The 22,099-nt window shown below is 35.0% G+C and overlaps 1 protein-coding gene across 7 annotated transcripts in view; it reads left to right on the forward strand.

Annotated features, from left to right (window-relative positions):
• LOC114355099 (uncharacterized) overlaps positions 1 to 22,099 on the forward strand; it is a 150,603-nt gene that overhangs the window by 121,491 nt on the left and 7,013 nt on the right. For 5 of the 7 annotated variants that reach the window (XM_028307760.1, XM_028307762.1, XM_028307765.1 and 2 more), the window contains exons 4-6: positions 5,149 to 5,195; positions 10,865 to 11,007; positions 20,617 to 20,775. In XM_028307760.1, the coding sequence (XP_028163561.1) occupies positions 5,149 to 5,195; positions 10,865 to 11,007; positions 20,617 to 20,775 (349 nt within the window). The remainder of the gene's footprint in view (positions 1 to 5,148; positions 5,196 to 10,864; positions 11,008 to 20,616; positions 20,776 to 22,099) is intronic. The other 2 variants (XM_028307764.1, XM_028307763.1) reach the window with 1 other exon arrangement.

The following is a 22,099-nucleotide window of genomic DNA, read 5'->3' on the forward strand; positions in this document are numbered from 1 at the left end:
ACCTTTAGTCCTTTAGAGTCCCACCTAACCCTCGTACTTACCTCATAGAATGTTATGAATAAGTATTTTTGGACTCGAGCCGCGTATTTTAAATTCTTTATTTATTATTTTCGACCACAAATAGAGTGATTGAAACAGAGTCGATAAAACGTTATTGAACAAACGTTATTCAGCGATCACGATTGGTGGCTAATGGCGGTGTCAACGACCACGAAGGCTTTCGATTTTTCGATGCTGTCCCTGCACTAGTGTATTATTTCGCTTGTGCTCGCTCCTCGCAATCTCAATGAGCTTGTTAGCTGGCTCCGTCTGTGGTGTAAATTGATTGTAATGTACGAAATTTTGCAAAATTATCGATAAAGCTTTCGATCTATCGATGGTGTCCCAGCACTAGTGTATTATTTCGCTAGTGCTCGCTCCTCGCAATCTCAATGAGCTTGTTAGCCGGCTCCGTCTGTGGTGTAAATTGATTGTAAATGTACGAAATTTTGCAAAATTATCGATAAAGCTTTCGATCTATCGATGGTGTCCCAGCACTAGTGTATTATCTCGCTTGTGCTCGCTCCTCGCAATCTCAATGAGCTTGTTAGCCGGCTCCGTCTGTGGTGTAAATTGATTGTAAATGTACGAAATTTTGCAAAATTATCGACAAAGCTTTCGATCTATCGATGGTGTCCCAGCACTAGTGTATTATCTCGCTTGTGCTCGCTCCTCGCAATCTCACTGAGCTTGTTAGCCGGCTCCGTCTGCAGTGTTAATTGAGTAACGGGCACGTGTGTCAATGGTGTTACGAAATTTTGCTACTACTATATCTTGATTCAAACGCGGATAAATTGCGTATACGAGTAAATTCAATACGTTTGTTGGAAAATTCGAGAAGGTATTCACGAAATTTCTGTGATGTTTCTGGCTTTTAGCGGTTACGAGGGGTTTGGCTGATATTAATTACAATATACTATACAGTGTGATTATGAAAGGGGTTACTGTGGTGCTTTTTATATTGAGCTAAACAAATAAGTAAATCTGAAATTACTCACCAGCACCATGCCAAAAAATAGTTTGTCAACTATTAAAAGTATGGGGAAGTGTTTTTTATTTTATTTTGTCTATGTTTTCCGACAGGGTTTTCTTTAGATACCTAAATGATATTGTTAACATAACTGAGTCTCGTCCTTTTAAAAGTAGTCTAACATATCCACATATTTTAATGCAAAATCTAGCTTTTTAAGTTTACCAGTAGTAGTTTCAGAGATTAACATATTATAGAGTTATTTAAAAACAAAATTACCAACTTTGAATTAACTAAGTAATACTTCAAATCGTATTACAGTCAAACATACTAAATTGAATGGCTTCATTGATGTAACTCAGTTCATTTAATTTAACGTTAACCAACGTTTTAGGCTGAGTTGCACCACCTAACTTTGACAGTAACTATAACGATAACCGGTGTATTTTGTATGGAGTTTGACAGATTTTTGACGTTTGTCAAAGTTAAAGTAAGATGGTGCAACCCAGCCTTAGTAATAAATGCAAAAGATATTCTATATGCCTGTACACGGCAATGTTGAGACGTTAATTTGATTAAATAATATTCAATTCATGTAATTTACATACGAGTAAGCTCGTTAAGATAGTGTTACATAGTATGTGGGTGGGTACGTCATATTACATGTCAAATATATTGAAATGCTGTAAATACCTTGCACTATCAAGTTATTTAATAAATTGAAGATTTACGGACACCTTATCTTGATGCCACCCACCTAGTATACATAGGTTGGTACATAAGCCTTATTTATTATTTTGTTTACACCTTCACATGGAAACATTGCTATGCTATCGGATGCTTAAATCGTTGCAGTGCTAATTCAAAGTGCAGGTCGCAATTTATACAGGGTGTTTAAATCATTTGGGAAATGTATTCTGTATCACGAGTAGGGTCTTCGTAAAAAGGATGCCAACAATTGAAATTCACCCTGTATTTATAAAATAACAAAATATTTTTTAAAATTGTGGAAACCAGGTATACATTAAATACTTTATTATTTCAAAGTTGAATTATTATGGTCATGCCGACTATGGTCTTTATTATTTTATGCAATTAATTACGGTTTTTCAGGTGTGTATATTGATCTGTTTGCTAGTTATTTTGTGCCAAGTTAGCTACAACAAATAATAATATTAAATACTAAATGCTGGAACATTGCATTGCGGTAATAGGTAGTAGTTAATTTAATAAAATTTCCGATTGAACGTCCGAACTAATAAATGAATGTTACCACAATATTGGCTGGGGACTGAATATTCATCTAGACGGCGAATATGTTATGATATAGTGCATTGATTTGCAGTTTCGAATCGGGAAGTGGCTAACTTGATTTGTGACATCGCTTCGCTATTCGATAACTGAAGTTTATTGACCTTATTGACTCTGCGAGTAAGTTATACGTATTAGATTGAATCTGGTGTTAATTGAAGATTGTTGGGACTTTTTTATAATATTTTCTCTACCATCTTCTGCATTGCCCGTTTCCTGAGTGGTATAAAATTACACTATGGCTCAGTTGAAGTTGATCTTACTTTCATTAACAAACGTCAAAAATCTGTTTAAACTCTTTACAAAAAACACCTGTAATTGTTATAGAAACGGTTAAACTTGGGTGGTGCAACTCAGCCTTAGGTCTCACTAGCTTCTGCTCGCGTTTTGGAACACGTGGACATTCACATAGTCTATAAAACGTACCTAGTTTTTTTAGGTTTTGTAGTTTAAAAACGAACTTTGACAGCCTACCTGTCAAAGTTAGATGTAACAAAAATCTAGAAAAAGTATTGTATTTGCAACCCTTTTTGCAATTAAAACTCTATAATTACAAATAATATGGAAGATCTTATTTGACATCTTAAAATTGTTTATTGAGTCATTATACTCATCATATAAAGCTTTTATAAGTATGATAATTATTTACCATCAAGTTTAAGGATTAAAGATCTCAATTACCTTTTAATCGCCCGCAGACCCGCAAAAAATGTGCATTCAAAAATAATTAAAGCCTCAATGATCGTCACAAAATCTGTAACGTCAGTTTAATTACAGTGCCACTCGAAAAACGGACGCAGGTAACTGACGAATGGGTTATTATCGCGAAATTGGATCTGGTTAACTCGCAGACATCAAATTGAGCCCTTTATGAATTTATCTCTTCATTAAACGACGCTCAGTCCACTCACAATGATCATTAGCGGCATTGTTAATGTGGATGTCGATTAATTTCTCATTTACCGCCAAATTCCGATTTACCGACGGTTTTTACCTTTCCGCATCGTCCGCATCGATTAAATATTTACTCGGTATCGCAAATTATTTCTCGATTCGGTAATGCGATTGTGTTTTGTTTTATCCACCCGCCGGTGCTTTGCGTATGAATTGTTAAGGCAGCGGAATCCAGTTCGGACCGGATTTTAAAAGTAAATAAATGATAACACACGCGGGATTATTCTGATAACTTATTGATGTAGAGAAAAAATGCGCTTTGCATCACAAATAATATAGAGACACTTTTATTTACATTTTGAGTAGATTTCTATCCTTTAAATACAAGAAATAGAAGGTTACTTACTCTATTGGAGCGGATTGTATTACAGAATATATTTTTAAATTGCAAAATGGCACTTAATAAACTACACAAGATGCCTCAGTGTTTAGCTTGATATGCTCTCGTTTGTACAGACTTGAAAAAATATTACTGGCAAGTTCTAGTTCATAGTTCTCGTGAAAGGTCCATTGAAGATAAATGCGTATACTTCATGGTTGTCAAATAGTTCGTGAGACCCAAAGTGGCCAAAAAGTTCGTAGCACGTCTGGTTTTATTAAAACTTTTTGGTCACTTTGGGTCTTAAGTATTTGACGTCGACTGTACCTTTATTTTAGAAATTATTTCTACCTTTGCTGTGTTATATGAAATGCGCATTACGTAAGTATCGAAACATATTCGTATAGGGTAAGTCCAGGATAGATGCCCCACTTTTTGAAACAGCTCTGTAACTCAGTCAGTAAGTTTTTATCAACAATTTGACCTTAGTATCTGTAAACTTTGGTCTTTCGACTATGATATTACTATAATGATTTTAGTTTAAGTTATACCGATTCTGAGTAAATACCATTTTAATTGACCTCTAAAAAGTGGGATAGACGCCTAATGTGGGGGATAGAAGACTCACTGTATGATTGCTTCAAAGGATAGATGCCTGACGCAGGGATAGATGACTCGTTAATACAGTTTTTGAATTCAAAGGATGAAAATGCATTTTGAAATCAAATAAGCCAAGTATTATTATTTAAGATTGTTTGTTAGTAAATTAATTAAAACGAAATTTAATATTTTTTATTAAAAAAAATACATAGTACACCCGAAAAACATAACCCTCCTTCTAGCGCAGTCGGGTAAAAAGGTAATTCGATCAGAAGGGCGATTCGATCGATTATTACTTTCCTAAGGTTAGCCGTACTACATTCTTTTTTTCTTCTTACTTGCCACCTATGACAAAAAGAGCAGGTTAGGATAGAAGCCCCTAGGTGCATGGGACATGGCCCTAAGGGCATCTATACCCAAAAATAATTAGGCAACTATCCTTTTAGCATAGGATAGGTGCCTTTTTTAATAAAAAATATAATAACACTAAAAATCGAATTAAACATAGCTATCCCTTATCATTTATAAGATAGTCTATCAAATTATATTAAAAATCTGCTTCATTTTACAGCTGACAAAAAAATTATCCATTAAAAGATACTTACCAATATTATTTCGACTCTCGCTAAGGTCTGGCCGTGGAAGATTTTTGCTCTCACTGGCCAAACGAACGCACTCTTTGATGGTTTGCGAGGCGAAAAGTGGTACGGGGAGGTCCCTTTCTGTTATACGTACTATAGCTTTAGGCTAAGTTGCTTGTAACATAGTTTACTTAAAATCGCGGCACCTATCCCACTGGGGCATGTATCCTGGAATTACCCTACAGGGTGACTGGAACTGAACCCGCCATAGCTAATACGCGTATAGAGGAGGTCATTTGCTAATTATTGAACCTTACTTTCAATGGCTAAAGTTTNCTGAATCAGTACTAATACTGAATGTTGTTTTGTTTCAGTTGTCTGAGTCCCCGCTCGGCGTACTTCTACGAATTCCCCCCCAGTGGTAAGTGATATCACTTTGACTTCACAGCTTGAAAAAACACGCAAAATTCAACTTTAGTGGCTTAAAAATACAGTTGTAACACTGCAAGTGTATACCTAAATACGTAATTGTAAGGTGCGTTACGTGCTATGTTTTGATGAGGGTTTCCTTCGCTATTAAAATTCTATTCACCCCGATTGAAGTCGAGATACGGTGTTGAACAAACGTACAATTTGTTCCAATCTGTTTTTTGTTATGCTTTTGGAAAATTATGAACGAGGTTGATTGTGTGGTTTATACTTACTCGTACGTCATCGTAAGATTTAAAATATCAGTTTTAGGCTAAGTTGCACCACCTAACTTTGACCGTTAACCGGCGTTTTTGTATGGAGTTTGACAGATTTTTGACATTTGTTAAAAATAAAGAAAGATGATGCAACCCAGCCTTAATGTTTATTCATGTATCAATTAGAATCAGACTAATTAGGTCTTAGGTTTTAATTTTGTATCTATGTAGGTACTATGTTTGTTACTAATGAACAATATGAAGCCTTACTTAGGCTGGGTTGCACCATCTTACTTTAACTTTGAGAAACGTCAGAAATCTATCAAACTCTATAAAAAAACACCAATTATAGTTATAGTTACGGTCAAAATTTGGTGGTGCGCTGCCTTAATATCTGAAGTAAACTTTATTTTAATTTATCATAAGAAATGTAGCTTAAGCTCTCTGAAGGACGCACGTGGTCCCACATAAATAAAATACTGAAATAGAAAGTAGTCATGAATACTTGGGTTACTAGGCTTTATTCTAGGAACGATTTATACGCGTACCTACCTATTAAATTACTGGTACAGCTACAAATAAATATTTTTGTAACTAATAAACGAACTACAAGTACTCGGTCTTAAACTAATCAAATTGTCATGTAATTTGATCTTGAATTTGGTTTTATTATATACGAGTCCTCCAGTAACTTGGCCCGTTTAGCTCGCCAAGTCGCTGGATTGAATTTTTAAATATGTTTTCTTCCAGTAACTTGGGCCCATCTTCAATGTTTTTATTAAAATACTAAACACCAAATTAACAAAAATCTACTCTAGAATCTTAGAGTGGGCCCAGTCGATGGAAGAAAACATATTTAAAAGTTCAATCCAGCGACTTGGCGAGCTAAAATTGTGCCAAGTCAAAGAAAGACTCAGTATCTATACTAATATTATAAATGCGAAAGTAACTCTGTCTGTCTGTCTCGCTGTCACGCCTAAACCACTGAACCGATTTTGATAAAATTTGGCATAGAGATAGTTTGAGTCCCGGGAAAGGACATAGATAGTTTTAATCCCGGTTTTTGAAACAGGGACGCGCGCGATAATTTTTTTCTGTGATAGACAAAATTCCACGCGGGCGAAGCCGCGGGCGGAAAGCTAGTACACCATAAAGGATCTAACAAAACATGGCGCAATTAAACGTTTTCCTGATATCCCAATCAAAGCTCAACTATTAATCAGGCTAATGTCTACCACACATGCTTAATCCGTCAAAGATAAGAACTATTCTACAAAGCCTCCATTTACTTAACGAGAGTATCTCGATTCATACATAATGCCTTCATACATTATTTAGCTACTCGTTAGCTATCGCACGACAGGGCCGTACTCTAACCTGGTTCTATTTTTGGTTCTATATTGGCTCACATAAAATTCTAAATCCTATTCTTTGTCTTACTACCGATTTGTGTTCATAATAATCTCTCTTCATAATTTTATTTTTCATACTTTTTTTATTCATACATTTTTATTACTACCATCGGAGCTCATAACAGTTAGTAATCATAATTTTTTTATCAATACTGTTACTACCAAGAACCATTTAAAATACATAATTTTTATTTTCAGATCTTTTTTCTTCATAACATTCATTGATCATATTGTTTTAATTAATAATGTTGTTACTAAGAACATACTTCAACTCATAATGTTGTTGTTCAGAATAATTTACTTTATAACAGACATACTCGTATCTTTAAAAAAATCATATATAATTTAATAGAGTAGATAAGCATGCAGAGCATGCAGCATGAAAGCAAGCATGCAGCATGCATTGGTATCTCCTCGTCTCCGGCGCTGCGGGATGTGCAGCCCTTCCGCCCTTGCGTAACGAGGCTCAGGCACCCACGCTTGCTTCCGCAGCTTCGGCTTTTTGGATCGCCATCGGCGCCTTCGGCGCCTCGGCGACCAGCCTCAGCCGCTCCAGCTCACCCGGGCGCCTGAGCCTCGTTACAGCGGGCGAGGGCTGCCCTCCCTCCGCGCCTCCGGCTTTTAAATTACACTCTAGGGGTAGGGCAGACAAGACTACGTGGAGTCGGTTTTGCAGCGATTCGTTTCTGTCACGTTAGTTTTGTGGCACAAAATATTGCCTGTTTTGGACCATTTCAAATTAATTTAATGTTAAAATACGATTTAATACGAATATAGACATCATGATTTTCAATAATATGGATAAATACACTTATGAGTAATAAATTTATGAAAACAAATATTAGGATACATCACATTTATGAATATTATAGTTATTTATTCGAATGATTATGAGTTTCGATCATTAGTATAGAAAAATATATGAAAACAAATATTAGTAAAAACTAAGTGTATGATTAGTGATATTATGAATATCAATGATTATGTTTTTAAATATGTAGGTTTTAAATTTTTTATGAAGAATGATCATTATGGTATCAAATTGTATGAGAAATATTTTCGGACCTCCAATGATAGGAATTGAAAAGTTATGTAAGAAAACGCGCTACCTCTATTTTTAGTTAGTGAACGTAAGGGCCCTTATAGGACTAAAAGCCCTGAAATTAAATTGTGTCAGATGACATGGAAAATATATTTTTTTAAAGACACTGTTACACAATTATGAAACTGTTCTTAAAAGATTTTTGAGATTTCAATAAGAGTAAAGTACTTAATTATTTCTCAGCAAGACATTCACTTTTTGGAGCCAATGCTTGAAATGCATATAAAACTTTCGTAGAAATATTGTTATCTAAGCCTGTAAGGAGAAGAGTTTTTGTTCCAAATGTAAATAAATAAGTCAACGGCATTTGCATGCAAAAAGTATTCGACAGGAGATATATACTCCTGTTGAATACTTTCATTTCTGAGTGGTTCCTTTACAAGCATTAGCAATCTTGGAATCCTCTATTAAATAATTATAATCTAACTAACTTGACTGACACATTTCATGGGCCCCGTGATATAACAGTTGGTCGGGCCTGATACTTCAGGGGCCCCGACTTACTCAACGGTACCTAGATCCGGCCCTGTCCACTATAATGAAAACATTTCCGATATGAGACATCGCGTGTTGGCTGTGTTTGCAGTTATAAGTTACCCTTTAAGTACAGACTGGCAAGTAACAATGAGAAGTTCCTTAATAAACAGGAGATTAAAGAAGAGGACTCATTAAATTCGGTAGTAATATTGAATAAAGTCATCATCATCAGGTCTAAATGACCTGCTACAGGAGGACGATTCTCTCTAGCTTACCAAAGAAAATGGAAGATTAGGCTAGACAGACATGTGAGGACTGAGGCCTGATGTTCGCATATTTTTCTCTAAGATATTTTTGGGAATACGAGTAATAGAGTTTTTTGTTATTCAGAACAAAGCAGTTATTTGACTGCAATCTCACCTGATTTTAAGCGAAATGCAGTCTAGGTTGTAGTTCTATTTCTACTCTGGCTCATGCAGCTAAAAATGAAAAAAAGTGTGCATGCATGAGTAAATTTATGGCGTTACTGATCGTCAATTGTTCTCGCGTAGTAACGTAAATAATCGTTCAAATTGGTTCATAATCGGCGGAGATATTGCGTATAAAAAAGTTCATCCCCAATTTTCCACCCTTGGGGGTGAAATATTTTCTTCCAATTCGCATGAAACCACCCTTTTGATAATACCTATTCAACAAAAAAATTATCGTTCAAATTGGTTTATAATCCGCGGAGATATTGCGTATAAAAAAGTTCATCCCCAATTTTCCACCATTGGGGGTTGTTTTTTTTATTATTAAATTTAAATGGGACCACCCTTGAGGTATTACCTATACGCCGAAAAAAGATTTGTTCAAATCGGTTCATAATTGGCGGAGTTATCGCGTAACAAACATAGAAAAAAAAAACATACGGGTCGAATTGAGAACCTCCTCCTTTTTTTGAAGTCGGTTGAAAAGTAACACAAATGTACTCGTAGTGAGCTAATTAGTAGCCGTTTTTTGTGATACTTGTACCGTAAACCAGTTGTTTATTATCATGTCACACGAACCAGGCAGGTGGTAACTTAGTAAGCAATAAAGAAACGCAAGGCCATTAAGCCCTTAGAATATTCCGCTTCACGCGATTGTTTGGAAAAGGTATTTTCTAGGTGCTAAGTACTTGATTTATTGGCCGCGAGTCGATTAAGTACGGGTGAATTAGGAATAAACGCTTGTGGTTCGTACCTTAAAAATACCTAGACGTTTTGCGCACGCTAAAATGTGTTGTGTGTGTTTAATGTTTAGGTCGTAAATTGTATTTATGTAGGTACGCGTAGGAATGTGAGGATTATGATTAAGTGCCCAAACTGAACTTAAATGGAAAGTTAGTCACAAAGAACCCTTATGGGTTGAGTATTAGTATTTTAAGAGTCAGGCAGTAGGCAGGGTACATAGCACGCAGAACTGACGGCCGATGGGGCAGCAAGATTCTGGAGTGGAGGCCGCGTACCAGAAAACGCAGCGTGTGACGTCCACCCACAAAGTGGACCGAAGACATCGTAAAGGTAGCAGGAACGCGCTGGACGCAGGCCGCTACCAACCGGGCAACATGGAAATCATTGGGGGAGGCCTATGTTCAGCAGTGGACGTCCTATGGCTGAGATGATGATGGTGATTTTAGAGTCATTTCAAAGTCACAAGAACCAAACAAAGTATTCAAATTAACTTATTCTGCACTGGTTTCACTTTACTAGTTAGTTGGATTGACCGACTTGACCGTATTTGCCCTTGAACGAGCGTGTTACATCACATGTAATACTAACATTATTAGCCTGATTTATGTAACGACTTCTTCAACTAAAGGTCGAGGCTGTAACTGCCAATCGTTTATCTTGCTCATTTGGCTGTCGTGTGGCCTAACTTTTTCTTTTGAGTTTCTGTAATAGATTTTGCATTTTCATAAGTTATTAGGGAGGCGATATATTACGTACTTTTTTTTAAATAGATGTCTATGGTTATCTTATTTACACAGCATATCCATGGACGTAGGATTGGTCACAATTAGTTAGCAATGGACAGATGATAATGAACTAAATAGAACGGAAAAGTTTGTAAGAATGATGCCCCTTTTCACCATCAATACCTTATTTTTAAGAGACCCCTATAGTCTCATTTAAAAATTAGGGATTGATGGTGAAAACGGGCATGAAACTATAGGTACTACTTACACGAAGTTTGATAAAACTTAATACAATGTTATAGCGTATCCATAAAGGACAATCCTACTTAGTTGGATAACTTTCCATTAAAGTCCGAGTGGGAAAGCCTAGTAATGAATACAAGTGTGCTCCATACATTGGACATTGGTAGCTATAAAAATACATGCTTGAATAAAGTGACTTTATATCTTCTTACTCTATCTTCTTTTTCACAGATAACTGCCTCGGCACCGCCAAGAAGAAGGTAACAACGTTCTCCAGGCTGCTGCGAGGTCTCAAATCCCACAGAAAAGAGAAGCACGGCTCCTGTTCGCCCAAGCACACGCACAGTCCACGACAAATACTACCTCCGCAGAGGGTAAGAATTTTTCAAATGCTATCGTTAATTTTTTATGGTCTTCCACATTACAGGGTGTCTATGGATGACGGTAATCACTTAACATCAGGTGATCCGTCTGTTCGTTTGCCTATTGTCACATAAAAAAATCTTACAACCAGAGCTGTAAGAGCATAAAGAACTCTTTTAACCTTATAAGTCTTTATGGTCTTCTAGATTTCAATCTACCAGAGTTGTAGGATTATTAAGGGATCTTTCAAATCCAGGACAAAGTAACATTCGTGACAGTTCTTATTTCGAAATCGCTTCACGGAGCGATTGAGCCTTCATTGCTTGGGTTTTATTGGCGGTCATGTTGTAGATTCTGGCTACATGAGTTGTAATGGTAGGAACGAGAGGTGGAAATAGTCCCATTTACGTAGCGAAGTAACTAGTACATAGAAAGAAACGCCGGTACGAGGCGATTTCGGAATTACTGTCCCATTTTGCATCGAGGAGCTAGTCTTTTCGGAATTTATAAGCAAGTTTTTATACATAAGTGCGTAAAAGCACGTCACACGCTCGTTTTGTGCGAGTGAAGACATCCTGTATCAGTGTGCCTACCATGAGTTTACGTTAGGTGAGCTCGCTAGCGAATACGTCAAAAAACTTTATGAAGATTTTATTTCTTGAAAGTAGCCGCTAGGGGCGCTGCACAATATGTTATACATTTAAATGTCATTTTTTTACGCAGTCGCTAGCGAGTACACCTAACGTAAACTCATGGTAGGCACACAGATGCGCGATCTTATACAAGCGTAGATGCGCGATTAAGTTCGTATAAACGGACCACCTACGAGTGAGCAATCACCTACACGCGCGTTCTGTTTACCGAAGCGCGAAATGTAGTGCTCACGCGCAAAAACAAGCGCAAAAGCGCAAAAAATGCTGATATAAAAATCCATCCATATTATTTAGCGACTACTCGTAGAGCACCTCTCAAGGATTATATCCGCTCGACTATGTATAAGGAGTTTTGATACTTTTAACGCACCAAGGACTTGTCCTTTAGCTAGACGAACCCACGAGTGATTTCTCACTAGAAGTATACAAGTATATTACAATTTAGTATTATGTATTTTATCATAATTTATCTTTCATCCGTTAATTATTTTAGAGACTAATTAAATACCTATCTGTGTGGTAAGTTTGTATTGAGCATGAAATTACTGTTGTTTATTTACCAACGAACGTTAGTTTAGCAAGAGTGGAAATAATTATTTGGGAAATACTGAAATGTGGTAGGTATATGAAATGTAGTAGGTACCTATTTTATGAAAATGTATAATTAATTATGTTTAACTGCTAGTAAGAGAACCTTCAAGATTAATCTGCAACCTGGATTATTCTTAGATGTTGTAGATTTGTTATTTACTTTGTTTTATTTTAGTAGTAGTTATGTAATCTTTATGAGTAGTAATCTCCAGAACATGATTACAATCTAATATCATAGAACCGAGTGTGTATTGTAGCTAGTAAATAGATACTAACAGATATAAAAGATAGCAATTTACGTATTTTAGTGTGGTTTTTGTTGAGATGCCTGTGTGTGGTCTGGTGGACCGTGAAATGAAGTAGATATTTATATAAACAGCCTGGAATCTAATCGGAGTCGTCGAATGTTTTTGTGGTTCAACTGATATCGATTGAGCAAACTCGATTATGTAGTGTGTAATTCGATTTCAATTGTTTTTTTGTTGGAAATACGAAAATTAAGTGGCAATTGTGATTGTGTGCTCACGAATTGTTAAATTAAGGTTTTTAACTGACGTATTTTTTGTTTATTTTTGTTGACGTAGCGCGTAGGTACACTCGACAGCATTTCAAGTGTAACAGACACTCTGCAAAACTCGCTTTTATTTCGTGCGGAAAGTCCAAAGTTACGACTGATATGCTACTGTGTGGATTATTGTATTTAGTAATATTATTGTGTAGATATAATTTAAAAACTAATATTATGAGTGACTGACAATTTGATTGTTTATTTAAATAAAATATAACTTTGTTTATAATATTTTTCAGAGATTCTCTCTGAATTAACCAATTGAAACAATTAATTGACTCTACCAAAAATCTCTCAAAGACTCCTTACAAAGACTGCAATATCCACCAAAATATGTCATACAACAATGTCATATCCTAATCTCCTAAGAAAATAAGATACAGTCTCCTGAAATTTAACTCATTGAACTACGCGTCGCTAAAACTATCTCAAAACAAAACAATTTGTAACCGAATCTTCGCTACGCCCGCGGCGCTTCCTTTTTTTCCATACGTTCCCGTGCGTTCCCGTACGTTCCCTTTGCTACCCCCATCCGCCATTATGTTGATCCGGAGCGTCACCGGCGTCTTTACATGCACTCGCAGCAATTAGTATGGGGCGCAGAGATGCATTCTGGACGTTATTTTTTATATTTTTATATGTCCAGTCGAAAAAGAAAACTGAGGCAGAAGATAACGCTTGTGGCATTGTTTTAAACAGGAATTATTGGCTAAAGTGCAAATTAATTAAGATTAATTCCAATAAAATATACCTAATTAGTAATTATTTTATTAAAACAGCAGGCCCTAAAAAGTGTACCTATTCGGAATATTTCAAATACGTAGGTACTTATGACTAGTATACATTATCTTATGTGACGTGAATATAAAATTATAACGTAACATTCAGTACCTGATATTAATCAAAAAGAAAAATATGTAGAGATCAAAAAGTTGAGCTGATCTTCTAGCGCACACCTACATAATATTTTCTATGTGCCGATTCCAAAAAAAATTATATCCCAAAAAATAAAAAAATGAAAACTTCCTTACTCCATCCCTGTGCGTCGCGTCGTATGCACTCAGCCCGTCTATTTCTTGCGCGTCCGTCTGTGCGTATAATGAAAATTTGAGCGCGTCTGACGGTTTCAAAATGGAAACATTTTTGAAGGTGACATTGACATTTTGACAAGAGACGAATTTGAGAAGTTAGTTTTGTGTCTGACTATGCTTACTAGTACATTTAGAGGCAAAGTTAAACTAAGACTAGACAAAATTGAATTAGCAGACTTCGTGGAGACTCGTACCTATTTATACATAAGAGTTTAATTGCTACCAAATTGAAAATGTAAAGATGAGATAAATTTAGATAGGTACCTACTTCTTATAACTTACGACAATAACTAGAAACTATTAAAAAGAGAACAGAAGTATTTTCGGAGCTATAGTGACTTTCCCTCCTTTAACCTGAACCTTTTAAAAACTTTGTAGGTAAATATTAGAATTCTTGTGAATCAAAATATTTGTGATATAGGTAACCTGTCTTTGTTAAGACGAATATAAAAGAAGGAATATAAAGTTTTAAAAACCACTTACGTTGTTCTCAAGAGATGTTCAATGTCTATCATTGACCGAATTTCCAAACGTGTTATGCAACGGGTGTTCTAGTTTCAAAATAAACTAAAAGTACTGATAACAGGCCGAGAACGTAGTTTATAATAAACTGAATCCACTTTAAAGTCAAGAACGTAGGTACTACATAATAAAGTAAATAAAATAAATTATACAGAGCTAGAAAAAAAGAAAAGATGATTGCTTTAAAAACACAACAGAAAAACAAAACAAAGCAAACTTTAAAATTGCGAAAGTTTTTTCATTAAGTAGAAAATTATGAACAGCGATTTATCAATTTTTACATTGGCCTATCAATCAAACAGATAAATATTTAGAAATCTTCAGAACAATAGAGCATAAGGATGAGCAGCGATAAGTCCACATTAACGAGATGGAATAAAACGCTACATTTTTCCACGTCTACCTATAGTTATTAAGCTTTAGGTGTGGCTAGTGATGTACTGACTAATGTAGAGTTACAACATTTAATAGTTATAATAATCTCATTTCTTCATGTTTATAATAATCTGTGATAATATTTAGTTAAATCAATCAAAACTACTTTATACTATTTTATTACTACAAAAAGAAATCACCTAAAATTGTATAAATAAATGTTGACCAAATAACTAACTTTGGAGTCAGAAAAAAAAACTTTGTACGTGAATTTTTGTTCTATTTACGTAGATAAATAGAATCTCTACTTATCTGGCGTCCGTTAATTTTGATTTGTAGTGTACCTAAATCTTGGGATTTAAGTAACTTTATCCAAATACCGAATGCAAAGTTTCTATCGATAGTACCAAAAAGTTCAATTTTAAGCTCGATTACACTAGAATCGACTGCGTTACATCCCTAACGCCCTCGTCATGGCTTTTGAGAAATGACGTCTCCCAAAGTTAAGTCGCGCCAGCCTCGCCACGGTTAAGTTATGGACATTTGCTCAGCCGGGGGATAAAGACCATTAGGGTCCCGTATAATCCTTATCAGGAACTTGCACTTAGGATTAGCAATGTCAGAAGTTGCTTTTTTCGGTATTGACTGTGTCCATTTGTGATTAGGGGATAAGTGCGTTTTTGTTGCGAGATTTGGTGATGGCGCGATGTTTGGTGCTTGGGTAATGGATGGGATGATGAGGTCATCAAGTTTTTGTCCGACCACTTTCAAGTTGTTCGTAAATTCTTTTGCTTCTACTTATATCATGAGGGTTATAAGAACTGGGCTTACAACACTACCTTGTAGGACTCTATGAGTAGTTATGGCTTGACGTGGGTCAATAGAACTGAAGCGACGCCTCGGGTCTAAACGGAGGCGTTCAAGTCACTAGTATTTTACAGTATTATTACTACTAGAACAGCTTAAACAGTGAGCTGTTTTGGTTTTGTCGAAGATCTTAGCTTCAAAGGACAAGCATTGGTGTTGCGAATTGTTTTAGATAAATATATCAAAAGCCTTTGTAAAACTTAGCCATAAAAAAGCTTTTAGCTAACGAAACACGTTTTCTCTATCTACATACGTATCTATAATCAAACGTAATTTCTAAAGACCACAGCGCTCGCTTACCTCTATTTTTAAATGAATTCTAAAAAATAAAATATAGATAAATTGTGTCGAAATTGCGATACACAAACATTTTTATAGCAATCGTTTTGCATTTGTTAAACCATTGTTATCAGTGAAGTATAAATCACTAAGCGATAATATGTTTCTGAAACTACCCACGATAAAAGCGAACAAATATCTGTGTGTTGAAAATGCAAAATTCTCTATTTCACAACTTTTATCATTAGTTAGTACCAGCAATAAAACTGAAGCACGAGGTAAAAATATTATAACCACTAGCGAGCCGAAATGTTTTCGCGCGAAGTAGCGAATATACGAATCGACAGAAGGACACGTAATTTGACTTACACTATTGGCACGGAACTTGCGGACGGGTTCTTGTGGTATAATAGTGCCGCTTCTATGCCGTGTTATAGCTTCCTTGGCTCTCTATAGCTGTAATAAAACCTTATAGTTGAACACTATGGCATAACATTCGCTAACGTTCGTAGTCGTAAATACGAAACATCTTGTATCAATATAGTCGCATTGTTTGTTGTTCACACATTTATTTGTTGTAACAGTGTTGGTGAAATGCCGTTCATTTAATGTGTCTTGTTTTCTATAGTTATCGAATTCACGTTTTCTTTAGTATAGGTATTCTAGCTTAATGTGTAATGTGTTTATGTTTAATACTAGCATTCTTCTAGCATCATGCTAGTATTAAACATGGATTTTATTGAACATGTTAAGTGATTATTGAATTTTTCCGAACACTTCCTTGCCGGGTGCCAAGTAAAATGCACTGTTATTAACAAAATCAAAATATCCATTATTAACTGCAATTTGAGAATATGGGTACCACATAATTCACCCCCCTATCTATTTTAGTTTAGCTAAGGCGTAAAAACTTTACCTTTACAAACAGACCTACTACGTCAAGATTTCTAAAATTAATACATAGTTTAAGATAATGTAATATTAAAAGTATGTGTTGTATAACCAGCAAAATACATTATCCTACTCCCAAAGAATGTACAATTTGTATACGTAGATTATTCTGAATTTAGTTTTACAAAATGTACCCGATATTAAGTTCGCAACTACCGAACTTGTTCCTCGGGGCACATTTATCATGTTTACAGTGGTAATATTTTCATAGCAATGTTTTTGACACAAATTACTTTCCTTGTGTGTTCCGGGCAGAAATTTAAGGAGTTTCTTAACCACTTTTGCGTTTATGTAGATATATTTATCAGATTCGTTTAGTTATAGCTGTTTGCTTGTTACTTTTGGTTCTGTTTGCGTTTGTATATTATCTTCAGGTTTGTTTATGACAATGAGTAATGTAGTATCTTATGTCTATCTATTTGTTGAACCATATTATATCACTTTAAAGGATTGGAGATAGTTAAGTAAAATATGATTGAGATTGATAACTTAAAATCTTTGTAAAATTTTATTGTTTATACATATAAGTACTTTGATATTGTGCTACATTAATAATGTCGTGTTTTGGATTTATGCAAGTTAGGGATTCTTAAAATCCCGTTAGGTATTTAATTTTTTGTGTGACACTATCTCCTTTAGGTTATTTTAAGTTTTAACCAGCCCTTATTTATTAAGTTTATAATTTTCATTGTATCAAGTGTTCAAAACAACACTACGTAGATGAGTGAATCAATTTAATGAACTGATAATTGGCTGTCTCTCAATGCTCGAACCAATTATCGAGTGTCGGATGCAGTATCGATGAGGACGTTCAAACGATTCAATCAAAATTAGATCTCGATACATAATAACAATTCCACTCGATGCCAGACTCTCGCGGGAAAACATTAATTTCGCGGATGCAGCGTTCGTAACGCGAGCATTCGCATGTGAAACTCATTGATGAGCACAAACTGTAACTTCGCAATCTCATTTGACGTTTTATTGGCGTTCTTCATCGAGGTGATCACTTTTAGAATCATTCACGTTAGTTACCTAGATCAAAAGACTTAGTTACATAATTGCAACATCGTCATCGTTTTCTTTATTGTGACGCTCCATGATAGCCCCATATACAAGAAAGTATCTTCTGTCTCTAAGAACTATCTCTATACACTTTGAACTATTCTTGTGTCATCTACTATTTCTTCTTTTTCTATTAGTGACGGCCATAGCTCTCACGCTACGTATTTAGCACATTTATAAAATAATTATATCAAATGTCGTTCGCAAATGAAGACTGACTTCACTGAGCCAACACATTTGGATGCCAATACCCAAAGTGAGGACATCCCTTTATAATATCAAAGCGTGACACGTCGAACTGATGAAACGTGTATTCGGCAATCATTGTTGTTCGTAGTAGACTGATTGATGTGGTGTTTGTTTGTCAAACGTATGTTGCTGATTTGATACATTACCGGTTCTATCGTTTATACGTTGTTCTAAACAGTTTCATTTGTTTTGTGTTTTCATCGGCATTGTCTTTTTTGAACTGGCTTTTGTTGTGTTATGTTTGATCATTAAAATGGCTTTCGCTTTTTGTATTGTGTTCTGTTCATTAGATGTAATTATGTATTGCTTATCGTAGGTGAGATGTAAGAAATTACCTGTTAAGAAATACAAACAGTACCGAGTTACCGACGATGGTACATCGAGTTGAACACTGTTGAAACGTTCTTGTAATAAGTATAATTTTGCCACAAAAACTGCTTACTGTAATCTAAAAATGTAAAGCGAAATGAAAACCCATTTTAAAGATAATATTCTGTTGAACTGAGGGTCCAAAAAGGTTTGCTATTAAAAAGACGGCCAAAACACTGTTATTTTAAAAAGGAATTGTGTGAATTTGATAGCCGCCCAATAAATTTAGCACGGTCGGATTTCAGCCTGTAGGGTTGTCACATTATAAGACCGACTATTGTCGGCTATTCATATAATTCCCTTATCAAGTGCGAAGTTAATGGGCGAGCATTGTGGCTCTATGATTAATCGATTCGTCCGTACATACCCTCATTGTGATTCAGATATCCTTAGCTTTTTCCGGCCTTAAGTGAAAATGATAAATTGTACCGTTTTTGTCTGCCCTTAGCTAGTTTTAAAGTCGACGGAGTGGCAATTAACGATTTTTGGTTTGTTTGTGTTGGGTGTGGAGTACAATAACCGCGTACAATGCTTTTGTCTTAGAATAATGTAGTTACTTAGTCTAGTATTACTTAGGCCCAATTCAACCAAACTTTTATTCGAGAATAACTCCTGGTATAACTGGCACATTTACAGTTTCAGTATGAAATAATATGTCAAAATGTCTCGTATACTGACGATTGATTCTGATATTAAATATTTACTCTTGTTTGGTCGAATCCACCCTTACTGAAATAATATTAAAGATTTGAGGAAAAGTGGTTCTTTCGTAGTTATACATTTTCTTGTTTTCAAATTGATCAATGAATCAAAATTCTTTCTCAACCTTGTAATAATGATGGTTGATTTAAACTAAAGTTCTAATAAAAATAAAGGAAAATTAATTATAATCATGCAGTTTGCACAGGTAGTAAATGAAACGCCGTAAATAATGCAACTTTATCTACAAAATAATACTAACACAAGCAAGAAACTCTAATTATTATCGAAGAACGTTCAAGGCGTTAGTTTATTGAACATGAAAATTTTAATATCCGTTTGTAATATTGCTCGAACATTGAATATAAACCTACGGAAATTGCTGGTTAGTTGGTAATGCAATTAACTGAAATTGCTTACCAAGTTTACTTTCATGAACTTTACGATCTTAATTTATCATGATATTATAAAGACTGGCGTGATTCAGGAAAAAGTTTTTACTCCAAGGAAGTCGGTGTATTTGCTTCTATCTTTATGAGTACGATGACAAGTCGAAGTGTGATAAATGATCACAATTTGGCAAGCTGCTATAAATTTTAAAGTAATATCGTATGGAATTTCAGATGAATGAATAATTTATTTTTTAAAACTGGTTTTTAGGGTTTAAAATTGGCAGTTTTTACAATACTTACCAATTAGAAACATTCTTGCTTAAAATCATTGTTTGAAATTGAATTACGTCAATGACGTTAACTTTTCAATACTACGCAGCTACGTTCAAAACACAATAAATCAATTACAGAGAAAAACGTTTAAATCGAGATTGTAACAAACTTGTTCTATTAAACTGGGATGGTTTAATGTTCGACAAAAACTTTACAGAAACTATGAAAGTTCGTTCCCCGAATCCCCGATAAATTACAAGTTTGAAACTTTATGTTCAGGTAGGCCTACTGGATATCATGCTACAGGGATCTGGGTTTTGAAGTAGGTAGAGTTAAAAGAGATAAAAAAAATATATCACATTTTCGATTGCTTGAATCTCGGGCCCAGTGTAGTACCCTGAAGTAGCCTTTACTTATTTTGTAAATTAGTGTTACGTTCTTTCATAAAGAGAGATTTCTTAATATTGAATTAAAATACATAATTTTATTAATACCTATTGTTTTTCATAGTGATTTTTAGCGTACTAGTGTAGTCAATAACTACGCAATCAAATGCTTTCTTTAAAGCTTAATTCAATAAGATTTAGTGTGATCTGTTCTCTCATGACTTTTTTGTATATTTTGGCATTTACTCGGCCTGTAGTTCGAAAAATCACCAGTAAACATTTTCGTTTAGGTGGATACACCGGACAGCGTGCTACAAAGTGGCTTGGGCCTAGGGCCAGGCCCAGACACGGCCCTGAGGTCCATGGTGGACCCCCGAGATTACGACCGCCTCCGCTTCTTACAAATGAACGCCGCCCAACCAAACACCTTCGAAGAGACGATTCATAGGGTGAGCTTTGTAGGCAGCGTTGGTATCATGTTTGACAGATACGATTTCATTTTTATGTTCTTATTTATTATTTGTGCTTATCTGTGCAATTGTTTTTGGTTTTTTAGTCTCAACTTTAATGTCTTGAAAATGATAATTACTTTCTAAAATCTATTTTGTATCACCTTTGACATTTTTGCTTACATTCATTTTTTTTTTGTTTCAACAATAAATGTGTGTAATATATGGATCAAATATGGCGTATCTGTCCAACGTAATGCTAGCGTAGCTATTTTCTGTTAAGCTCTGTATGGCAAATTCTATTCATTGTGTTTTTAAAACTTTGTTAGAGTTAAAAATAGGCGCCTAAATTATTTTTATGGTATAAACAAAACATTTTATTCAATAGTGTCTTAGTGGGCTAATATATTTATGTTTATCAATTTATTAGATAAGTGCAAGCTTTTATGTGTATATTTTTATAGTATTCAGCTATTTTTGTATACATTATGCTTGTAGACTTCTTTGTGCTAGTAGAAATAAAATATATTTAAACAACTATCATCATTAAATTTTTATACTTTTACTATCTAAATAATCAATTATTTTGTTTGTGTATTTTATAATAAACTAGCTTTCCGCCCGCGGCTTCGCCCGCGTGGAATTTTGTCTGTAACAGAAAAACTTTATCGCGCGCGTCCCTGTTTCAAAAACCGGGATAAAAACTATCCTATGTTCTTTCCCGGGACTCAAACTATCTCTATGCCAAATTTCATTAAAATCGGTTGCGAGGTTTAAGCGGGAAAGCGTAACAGACAGACAGACAGACAGACAGACAGACAGACAGACAGACAGACAGACAGACAGACAGAGTTACTTTCGCATTTATAATATTAGTTGGGATTATTGTAATAGACATTTATTCATATACTCTATCTATAATTATTATTGTAATTTGCCAACAGAGTCGTAACAGAGAAATCAAAATTCAAAATTTCGGCCCAATTTTGGTACATTTATTCGGCATGCCTTAAGAATTGGAGGTGGTTTAAAATTTTCATCCAATACTGGTCATTTAATTTGTGTAAGAAATTAAATGATCAGCAATTCTTTAATAGCAATGTGGATTACTTTCTTAGAAAATAATCGCATTAATTTGTGTCATATGCATTTAATTTATTTAGCACCATTCATTAGTTTGCACTTTATATGCACGACTTACTTAGTTTTTGCACGAACATGTCACCTAGGAATGCATGAGAGCATGTTAAGCACAGATTTCATTTAAAAACGAAAATGACTGTTTCAGATGAAGTATGTTTTGTATGTAAACAAATTGATATGG

This window comes from Ostrinia furnacalis, unplaced genomic scaffold (assembly GCF_004193835.3).
Source record: "Ostrinia furnacalis isolate ACB-3 unplaced genomic scaffold, ASM419383v2 OfSCF2341, whole genome shotgun sequence".
NCBI lineage: Eukaryota > Metazoa > Arthropoda > Insecta > Lepidoptera > Crambidae > Ostrinia > Ostrinia furnacalis.